The 10,246-nt window shown below is 44.5% G+C and overlaps 2 protein-coding genes across 2 annotated transcripts; one reads left to right on the forward strand and one right to left on the reverse strand.

Moving 5' to 3' along the window:
* The first annotated feature begins 343 nt into the window (after positions 1-343).
* On the forward strand, positions 344-7,274 carry ikzf4 (IKAROS family zinc finger 4). The gene is made up of 8 exons (XM_030362275.1): positions 344-777; positions 1,805-1,856; positions 1,943-2,050; positions 2,429-2,716; positions 3,407-3,574; positions 3,889-4,035; positions 4,149-4,280; positions 4,487-7,274. Exons 2-8 carry the CDS (start codon positions 1,820-1,822, stop codon positions 5,320-5,322), a joined length of 1,716 nt encoding a protein of 571 aa, XP_030218135.1. The 5' UTR covers positions 344-777; positions 1,805-1,819; the 3' UTR covers positions 5,323-7,274.
* Positions 7,275-7,783: 509 nt separating this feature from the next.
* On the reverse strand, positions 7,784-9,115 carry rps26 (ribosomal protein S26). The gene is made up of 4 exons (XM_030362330.1): positions 9,011-9,115; positions 8,513-8,690; positions 8,112-8,242; positions 7,784-7,858 (listed from the first exon to the last, which is right to left on the reverse strand). The coding sequence occupies exons 1-4, from the start codon at positions 9,011-9,013 to the stop codon at positions 7,823-7,825; spliced, it is 348 nt and encodes a 115-aa protein (XP_030218190.1). The 5' UTR covers positions 9,014-9,115; the 3' UTR covers positions 7,784-7,822.
* Between the last annotated feature and the right edge of the window lie 1,131 nt (positions 9,116-10,246).

Consider the following 10,246-nt stretch of genomic DNA (forward strand, 5'->3'; position numbering starts at 1 on the left):
AGAAGCCAAGTTCTGGTTGGTCACTTTGATCAACAGTTAAGTTGTGTTAACCCTTCGCATTAAAATTGACCTCTCGTATGATTAAAATGTTTACTCACTTAATTATTGTGAATTAAAAGAATGGTAGGCCTAAATTGTGTTGTTATTGTGTAGTGAAACAACACATCAGTCGCCAGATCCTATTTTAATGTTGCTGTATTATAAGATCTACGCTAGCCTTGGCTTGGTTTAAGCACTTTTAACTTATGCGACATCCGGCCTATCACACTCGTTAGCCGTATGCATGGACCTGCCATATGTGCACATGGCAGCATGTTTGTCACACACTCCTAGGCTACATCCCTGTGCCAATGCAATCAAGTGGCCGTGGGCGTCAACATGGGCAACCATTGCAACATGCATATCATTTCACATATTCAATTAATTGATTAAATTAATTTGGTTTAAGACAACAATCTAGTGTATAAAATTGTACATTAGATTGTCGTTTAAAAACCAAATCCGTTGAATGGAGGGTGAAACCATTTCTCGTTTAATAGTATTGCATGTCAACAGGTGATTTAATTCCATATCCACGCACCTCGCATGCATCGATGCATTCGGTGATCAGCAGCGGATCAAGGCTCTGTTGTTCAGTCCCAGCATGGGCCCGGAAGTTGTTTGGGATTCCCAGGTAAAAAAAAATTAATAAAAAAAATCCCGGAGATGCTGTCGTCGCCTGGGAAAACAAACAGCCATCCAGACATCTAAGATCGGGGAATATCAGTCGGTCGCCAGGTAGGAGACTCAGCGGCAGATCGTGCATTGCTTGACACGACATGACATCAATTGCGATATATTTTAAACATGTTTCCAGTACTTGATGGGGTGAATGCCGTTTGTCGTGTGGTCGGGTGCCATAGCAACGGCTGTGCAACATTGAACAGCAGAGACCTGTTCGGCATGCCGAGTGTTATACGGCTCCTGCTTTCGTCCAGACAGACATCAGCATTATAACAACTATTCGAGATGACAGTCCGAGCATTACGCGCAGGAAGATGTGTTAGAAAACACAGCTCAAAACGCTATATATTATAACCAGTTGGCAGGAATACAGTGGGGTGAAGCCGGGTGGAAGGCTGACAAATAATTGCCATGTTACTCAATACCGTAATGTATGAAGATGCATGTGTATAAAGAAGTGTCGACAATTAGTCGCGCGGCGCGCACCCTAATGTGACTTCAATGCATCTGATGCACGGATGCATCATGCCTGTTGCGCCTAATGCGCAACCTGTGCACGAAATCCCGCTGATCTTTGTTATCGCCCCCCGTTCGCCCCATCGCCTTTGCTAACCGCTGTATCTGTGAGGGATTACCCCTATCCATGGGCTACTAATGTATTATTATCAATAATATAATAGATGACAATATATAGCCTATGGCTTAATTGATCAACATTTATACATATATTTTTGCACAAAGTAGGCAATGCTTTGTTAGAATTAAAGTATTAATAATCCTTTATGTGGGCCTAAAGCCTACAGAAACATGAGGTCTTGTGTTGTGTGGTCGTATCTATAAACTGCCGTCTATTACCGTGGAGAAGTGAAGAAAGCCATTAGTTACCCTTTGTTAACCTAGTGATATTATTAATCTAGACAACTGTAAGATACACCTATAGATAGATAGATAGATAGATAGATAGAGGGTGAGCATCATGTGGTATTGGTAGACTGTTTAAAGAAAATATAACAATTATTCAGTTAGCGTTTCATTATGTTCCACAGCAAATTAATTCAATATCCTTTCAATTTCCCTTTAGGCTTCTGGTGGGAGAATGAATGCTGATGACCGCAATGACTCCTACTTACCAGGTAAGCCAAGTTCAGATGAGCCCAACGAGTCCTGTTTACAGATGTCCTTAGCGGTGTGTGAAACATGCCGAGGTCTGGGTCCTCAGGCAGCGGAGGAGACTCAGCTACTGAACAGGACTTTTATTGTGGGCTTCGAGGACGTTCGGTCAGTTCTTCAAACAGTCAGAAGTCTTCTCCACGACGCTCCCTTAGTGGTCAGTCTTCTTTTGTTGTGTATCCCTTTTGTGGGGGGGGGGCAGATTCCAATATTGGGGGCATTCATACTTTACTTGAGGAATTCCTTTGGGGACTTTATACTTCCAAAGTGTATCTTCATTTTTATTGTACCTTATCTGAGCAATGCAAAAACAGTTATTATTTTTACCAAAAGGCTATTCCACAAGAATTACCTTTCTTAATTTTTAACCTGGAATCTCTTAACTACCAGGTTAATGCATAATCATAATGATTTACAATTCATTTTACCAAAGTACTGATTTACGAGGGAATGTTTTACTATTCCAGTATGAGATAAGATAAGTAAAGGTATGGCCTACATGCAATGTCAGACAATCATCTCCACCTCTGCACAGCAAACTCCATCAAAGTTGAGTTGTACAGCGACGAAGAACCGGCAGTGGGTCCGCAGCCCAGAGAGTCTGTGAGGGAGGACAGAGACCCCACTAAAGAGGAGCAGAGCAGAGAGCATGGTGCTGGTGTGTCTGCTGGAGAGAGGGGACACATCTACAGTGAGCTAACCAGCCCCAAGCCCATCTCGCCGGGGCCTCTTCGGCTGCCCAATGGCAAGCTCCAGTGTGATATTTGTGGAATGATCTGCATTGGACCGAATGTCCTTATGGTGCACAAGCGCAGCCACACCGGTGAGAAAATTGAAATCGATCAAGTCCTTTATATTTGTCTAGCCCTTCATCACAGTTAGGTTTAGGGGTTTACCCTAACCCTCAGGCCTTCTGAAGGGCAAGGAAAGACTCTCCAAATCCAGGGAACACAGAAGAATGAGTGCAATACATTTACATTAGGGCATTTAGCAGATGCTTTTAAGCAAAACGACTTACAATAAGTGCATTTGTCAGAAGAAGGTGAAACAATATATCGCTGTTGGTACAGTAAGGATGTTCATAGAACCAACTGCAAAGCACTTACAATCGCTAGGTTAACCCATTCCCTGTGCACAACAAAGATACTACACAAGTACTATTCTTAAGTGCCAGGACGTACAACATACAATAAGTGGGTACATTAAGTGCCAGGACGTACAACATACAACAAGTGTGTAGGAGGGGTGGGAGGGGGAGGTTATGCAGAGTCTAGATGAACTCTGAACAAATGAGTCTCGAGTATTTTGCGGAAGCTGGTGAGCGGCTAGGTCCAGTAAGGTTAAGGTGTGTTGTTCGACAATGTGGTGTTGTAGTCATGGTGGCTAGTGAGTAAGCTGGTGGCTGTGCAACAGTGAGTCACATTCACAATATGACAAAGAAAGCAGAGGAAATTCACCCAAACACAGCCATCAATTAGTGTTTGTGTGTGTCTCTCTGAATGAATGTTGTCAGGCGAAAGGCCCTTCCAGTGTAGTCAGTGTGGAGCTTCCTTCACCCAGAAGGGCAACCTGCTGCGACACATCAAGCTCCACTCAGGAGAGAAGCCCTTCAAATGCCCCATCTGTAACTACGCCTGCCGCCGGAGGGACGCCCTCACCGGACACCTGCGCACACATACAGGTACCAGATAGATTCAGTTGGAATGTAAATAACACATAGGCTAGACTAGATGGATCAGACTTAGTCTGATCTATTTGACATTCCTATCGTCGATCAAATTGAGGTCTAGGGGACATTTCTGTGATTAGGACAGAATACGTCTTTTAAACCTGGTCAAACCTTGAAATGCTGTTGGAAGTATTTTCCTTTTGAACATGTTACGTTTAAATAAGCATTCCCTCGGACACGTGAAAATGTCCAACGTTTATCCGACTTCAGTTCAATTATAATTCAACACATTCTTCCATCTGAAAATTCCTTCTTCTATCCCATAGTGTCGTCTCCCAAGGCAGGCAAGACCCTGAAGTGCGAGCGCTGCGGGCGCAGCTACAAGCAGCAGAGCACCCTGGAGGAACACATGGAGCGCTGCCACAGCTGCCGGCAGAGTCACCAGACCACCACCGGCACCCCATCAGCACAAGGTAACCACTGCTCTCACACAGAGTCCCAGTTCAACCGTTGTAATGCATGTCACTCACTACGTACCTCAGTCTCGTCCGTGCACGTACCAATGACAAAGAGCCTGCTGTGTTAGGTGAGGATTCTCCTGATCCAGAGCCGATGAGTAAACCAGTGATCCAGCCATCGACTGAAAAGCTCCCGTTTGTGGAGAGGCTCGCGAATAGCATCACCAAACGCAAAAGGTCTACTCCCCAGAAGTTTTTGGGTAAGGTTTTTGCTTTAAGTCATCCAACAAAGAGATTCAATTTTTCATATCAACGATAAGAAATGATCTTACACTTCATAGAAATTAAATAAAAATGTTCAGATGGGATAAACATTAACTTGTGCATTAAGAGTGAATGGTTGCATGTTATATTTGGTTAGGTCAATCCCTTATGAAGTCGGTACAATTTTTGTTACATTGTGCAGGTGAAAAGCACATGCGTCTTAACATGCCCGAAGCACCTTATGAGCTGTCCTCTGGTTCTGAGAAGGAAGGGGACCACCTTACCCCCCAGTCTGCTGGGGAGTCTGTCCGGCTGTTGGGAACCAGCTCCAAGTACCTCCAGGAAGGCCGGGTGAAGAGTGAGACCTACGAACCTCCCAAGCTCTCTCAGCCCAACCCCGGCCTCCAGTCTGAACTCCCCATGGCCATGGGCTCTGTGTACGGTCGCGTGGCTCCTCAGAGCACATGTGCCCGTGGCGGGAGTGGCATGGCGATCGTGTCCATCGGTCGGGCGGGGCCGGACACGGGCGAAGGCTGCAACGAGCCTCCCTCCGCCCACAGTGCCAACAACTCTCCCACCGAATGTCCGGACTCCACAGACACGGAGAGCACGGCGGAAGAGCAGAGCACAGCTGCCCCAACAAGTACCTCCAACCACCGCCACCTGCAGCACCTACACCACCCCCTGACGCCGGCGACGGCCCGCAGCCGCCCCAGCTCCATCCCCGGTCCGGCCAAAGACTCCGACCCAGAGTGGGAGAGGGCGTGTCCCGTCCGCCTCTCAGCCGTGAAGAAGAGCCCCGGGTCGCCCCGGACGTCCAGGGAGAGCTTGCAGGTGGTGGACAGGGAGGGCCGCGCCCTGCGCTGCTTCCACTGCCCGCACTGCCGCGTCCTCTTCCTGGACCACGTCATGTTCACCATCCACATGGGCTGCCACGGCTTCCGCCAGCCCTTCGAGTGCAACATCTGTGGCCACCGGAGCCAGGACCGCTACGAGTTCTCCTCTCACATCAGCCGGGGAGAGCACCAGATGGGCTGAAGGCGCCGGGCGGGCTGGGGGGGCCGCAGCGGGCCCAGGTTGGTGGAGGGCGAGGGCTGAGATGAATGGTAGATGGATGGAGCAGTTATTGTGTCGGATCCGGTTTGTTCTGCACCAGGTTCGATTATTACTGTAACTATTGTTATAGTTAATGATAGTAGTGGCATGACCCTGGTGTATTTAAGACAATTTACAGCAGGTCATACGAGAACATTCTCTCTCAGCATCATACAATACAAATGGAGGTACAAATTATTATCGATTGCACCCCCAAATGAAATCATTCCGCAAAACATTTTGTTTTGCTCCAAAAGTGCCTTTTTGGGGGGGACTTCCTGTCATTACAAGATGTTAAGGAAACCTGGTGCTTAGAAATTATCACACCATCTTTTTTTAATAAAAGGCTTATTTGGCACTTTGATAGGTCACTTGAACTGACTTATAATTTGGATAGAAAAATAAATCTATTGTTCATAAAAGCTTGTAACATGAAGCTAATCAAAGAACAAGCATAGCACATACATCTTAGAAATAGCAAATTAGTCTGTTAAATATGCACTGAGAGAGCTTTGTATTCATGTGATTTATGAAGGGGGTGGGGGGAGGGAGGCAGGTTAGATTAATATGCACTCGGGTCGGGGAGAATCTTTTATCATAGATGAAGCACAGAAGTGGATTGCCTTAAACGTACCTCGTGTTTACAGCAAACTTTGCATGTAAAGTCCCTCTGGAAAGGTTCTACTGCTGCGCTTAAAATATAATCAAAGCAAGGGCAAAAGCTGAAAGAAATAAAAAGTGAAAAATATATTTTATCTAATGTTTGCCTTGGGTTAAGTTTGGTTTAAGGATGTAGGAAACTTTGCTGGGGGTGGAAGTGAGACTTGGAATTCTGGTGCAGATCAGACCGTGACCCTGTAGTGTTGTGAGGTTCAGATTCTGAGGCAGTCCCAGGCTTCCTGGGAAAGTTTGCACTTTTAGATTGTCTCCCAATATAAATAAGAGGATCCCCTTGGAAGCTCTTGTTGACTCCCACCAATTGCCCTTTTCTAATCATTTGACTGCACTGATTTGGGCTGATCGGATCTTAATCTAGGATGACCCAGTTTCTTTCTTTTTTTTTTAAATGGTGCCGGTCTTCTGCAGAAGCTTTCTGTACGTGGCTGGCTATGTGCTGCACTCATATTGAAGTGTACTGGGTGTGTCAAAGGATTTACTATTGGTCAATTTCAGAGTCCTTGTGGTTTCCCACTAGGTGGTCATGGCTAAGTATATATATATTAAAAAAAAGATAGTGTAATTAGAAATATCTTATTTAAAAAGCCTTTGTGGTTTAATATTCAATGTTACAGTCTTGGTGTTTAGCTATATCCCAAATTTTATCCAGCATATTCCTCAAGATTATAAACTGTTACCTCCTGCTTCTTTTTAGCACCCAAATACCTTATTGCTACAGTATGGTGAGTTGCCTAACGATGTATATGTTTGACCCGAAGGAGACCAAATTCAGTATTCTAACATGCTTTTGTGGGTTGGCCGCTTTTAGTTTTAAATGCTGGGAAAAAATGTACTTGAAGCCTTGTTAGGAAAAAAATGAAATGCACTGTACAGAAAAGTGTGAATGAAGTATAGCATGTGTGCTTGCCATTTTTCTGCTTAAACATGAATTGTGAAATATTTGATATATATCATTTTCTGAAGTGAAGATGGGGCATGGGTTTTGGTTTCCTTTAAATGTTCTGTAGTATTTTGTGGAATTTATGTAATGACAAAACACTTACCTCAACAAGTACAACTGCCTCATTATTCCAAGTGATGTTGCTTTCTGAGATGTAATTGCAGTTATTTGCGTATACCTGGATATTCTATAACTTTTTACTGTCAATAAAGTTATGTTTATGTAAGTGTTTGTACAGTCCTCACTAGCTAAATGCATTGTATTGTGCAAGGGATCATTAGTTAACAGCTCATTGGCTGACATTGCACCAACCTTCAGGAAATGAATGACCCTTTACTGCGGACAACTTGTACATAGCATGTAGTTTGACGTGTGGTACCACCATCAATACGAGCTAAAAACTGTCAATCCAAGTCACAACTCTGTACTGACTCCACAGTAGCGGGACGAGCTGCCTGCTGATGTCGGGACCGCTGAGACGATCACCATCATCCGCAAAAGACTCACTTGTTCAGAGGTCACAAGGACTCTGCAAAGCCACCCCTCCTACATACTTATCGTATGTTTTACAGTTGACCAATAATAAAATAGAATACTTTGTGTAGCCTTTTATCCTCGCTAGCCATGTTTTATACAGGGAATGGGTTAACCTAGTGATGGTTGGCGTTTGGTTTCAAGAACATCCTAATGTTAGAAAGATGGTTTCTCCTTACAAAAGTACTTATTGCTAGTCGTTTGATAAAAAACATCTGCCAAATGTACAGACTAAAATCACAGACAGAATGCTGAATATGTTGGGACTTTTTATTTCAAAATGTTTCCATATCACATTGGCTTCGGTGGAGCGCGTGGTGGGCCACCCTGGAATTGAGAAAAGAAAACGGGTATGGTTTATTATTTACGTTTGCACCAAGACTAATCAAATTACCGATGACAGATCCATCAATACGCCACATTTTATCGAATAGCAAAAGCGATCAATAGTTCTAGTACCCTTGGCCAACACATTACACCGGAATTTAACATCCGGGATGTCTAGTTTCTTAGCAGCACATTTTGGTTCAACAACTAGTACAAAGGATGGTGAATTGGTTCAGTCTACTGGTCTACTTACAGCTGGCCTGAAGCGGGGTGGAGGAGTTCTGTCCTTCCTGGCTTCAGTGGAGCGGTTCCTCACTACCTTGCTGTGGATGGCACAGCTAATGCAGTAGTGCAGCTTCACGTACAGCTTCGGTAGCACGTAAGCTGTGGTGGGGATAACTCATTTAGTTTATAATTCAAATTCGCAAAAAGCCATATCAGGTTGATTCTTATTTACCACTAACAGTATTCAAGGATGGGAAATTTTAAACATTATGTTGCAAAATACACAAATTTACTTGGTACAATTAACGTGGACCAGCTTGGATTTCATTATAAAATGATGCTGTGTGGCTGTTGAGGAAGCAAGCCTAAAAATGTTACTCGTGTACTGTGTAGTAATATGTAATGCATTATTTTGATTGCCCCACTCACAGTCGAACACACTGGCCTCGGAGATATCACGGACCGCAGCGGCTTCAACGATGTTCCTGATCACGAACTTCTTGATGGCCTTGTCTTTGGGCACGCAACGGCTGCAGTTTGTGCAGCGGATGGGCTGGACGTGTCCGCGGCCCTTCTTGGCACGGCCATTGTTACGTCTCTTCTTAGTCTTTAAAAGGGTAAACAAATAAATAACACCTGGTCAACTCATTGAATGTCATTGAAAAACGAATGCTGGGAGTTTAAAACATATGAAATTTCCGAGCACTGCCGACTAGCATTTTTCTTAGCACGATTAGCAATCTCCGCGCAACGAGGTTTTTCAGTCTGGTGTCTTATATGTTATTGGTAGTCGAAGACCACCGTTACGTCGACAAAATTATCGAATTAGGTTATTATAAATGTGTTTTGACATTTATAGTAAGCGTATTCACATTTGAATAAGCACTCTATACGATAATTCGGGGCCGAGCGCGCAGCAGTACTCACCATCGTGGAGCGAGGAGAGGTGGAAAGAGAGACCGGAAGCACAACCGACTGCTCAAGTACCCTTTCCGGGTGGTGTTCTTCTAGCTTTCAATCTAAAGGACTTTGGTCAATATTATTTGATTATGTTTTAAACTGAAGCATATTTGTCAAATTATTGTATAAACCTTTTTTATTGTTTCATTTTATATTCCAAAGAAAGACTTTGAATCATCGAAGGGATTACTGCAATGTCATTGACTGGCCACTAGATGACGGTATTACACCACAACACGTATTAATGAAACAGTTTCTTTGTTGGGATTCTCCCATTCGCTCACATGTGCTTTTTAAATACTGAACAGAACGCGTTAAGCACCTTGACGTTTTTTTTTAATTTAATCGGTTTTATTATTTTATGGTACGAGACGGACTGTAGAGTTTTAGGGTGCAAAACGGAGCCCCCTCGAGGTCGGCTGGCAGCGTCCTCACGCTGGGTTCTGGAACTGATTAGCCTTCATAGATTGTGTGAGAATACGAAAGAGATGACGACCGTTTAGTCTATGTGTTCGTGCGCGTAGACTAACGTGCATGTTTTTATTCTTCTGAATTTTTATGAGTCAGAGACTGGGGCAGATGTCTGATGCAGTTATTTCCCAGTATGCATGTGGATTGGAAGAAGTTGCTCCTGTTGTCTGCGTCACGGCCTCTAAAAGACAGTTGCTAGGAGAAATGTCTTTGGCTTCGCTGCCTGATGCAGAGGTATAATTGATGGGACTGAAGAGGTGCCGAACTGCAGTGTGGCCACACACGAACACACACACACACACACACACACACACACACACACACACACACACACACACACACACACACACACACACACACACACACACACACACAAAAATCCATATAGTTTGCTATAATCACAATCTGTGACATCCACTTTGTAGGTATCGACTGAAGATATGTCACAATTACAGTCATTTAAGGTTCAGGGATCCTTACGAATTCCTTAGGTGCCACATGAACCCTGTGTCTAGGAGGGTGCGGGGAAAAGTGTTTGTTTGTGTGTGTGTGTGCGGCAGTATGAGGGGCCTCAGTGCGTAGGAACACTCTTGGCAGAGTGTGATGGAGGGCGGGTGACACGGGACTGTGTCATAGTCCCGTGCACGCCGGCTGGCTCCTAGAGAGTGCAGCACATAAACATTCCTCCGCCGCTGTGTCAGGACTAGGCCTCCGCGCTCGGTCCCATTAAAA

Source organism: Gadus morhua, chromosome 1, assembly GCF_902167405.1.
Source record: "Gadus morhua chromosome 1, gadMor3.0, whole genome shotgun sequence".
In the NCBI taxonomy this organism is placed as follows: Eukaryota; Metazoa; Chordata; class Actinopteri; order Gadiformes; family Gadidae; genus Gadus; species Gadus morhua.

What these genes read in the sequence shown, in the direction of transcription:
- rps26 (XM_030362330.1), bottom strand. An exon ending in CGAGGCCAGTGTGTTCGACT is followed by an intron (nt 8,243 to 8,512) that starts GTGAGTGGGGCA and finishes TCCCCACCACAG; the next exon opens with CTTACGTGCTACCGAAGCTG. An exon ending in CACCCCGCTTCAGGCCAGCT is followed by an intron (nt 7,859 to 8,111) that starts GTAAGTAGACCA and finishes TCTCAATTCCAG; the next exon opens with GGTGGCCCACCACGCGCTCC.
- ikzf4 (XM_030362275.1), top strand. Translation starts at nt 1,820, where the DNA reads ATGAATGCTGATGACCGCAATGACTCCTACTTACCAG. An exon ending in GCACAAGCGCAGCCACACCG is followed by an intron (nt 2,717 to 3,406) that starts GTGAGAAAATTG and finishes GAATGTTGTCAG; the next exon opens with GCGAAAGGCCCTTCCAGTGT. An exon ending in ACACCTGCGCACACATACAG is followed by an intron (nt 3,575 to 3,888) that starts GTACCAGATAGA and finishes TCTATCCCATAG; the next exon opens with TGTCGTCTCCCAAGGCAGGC.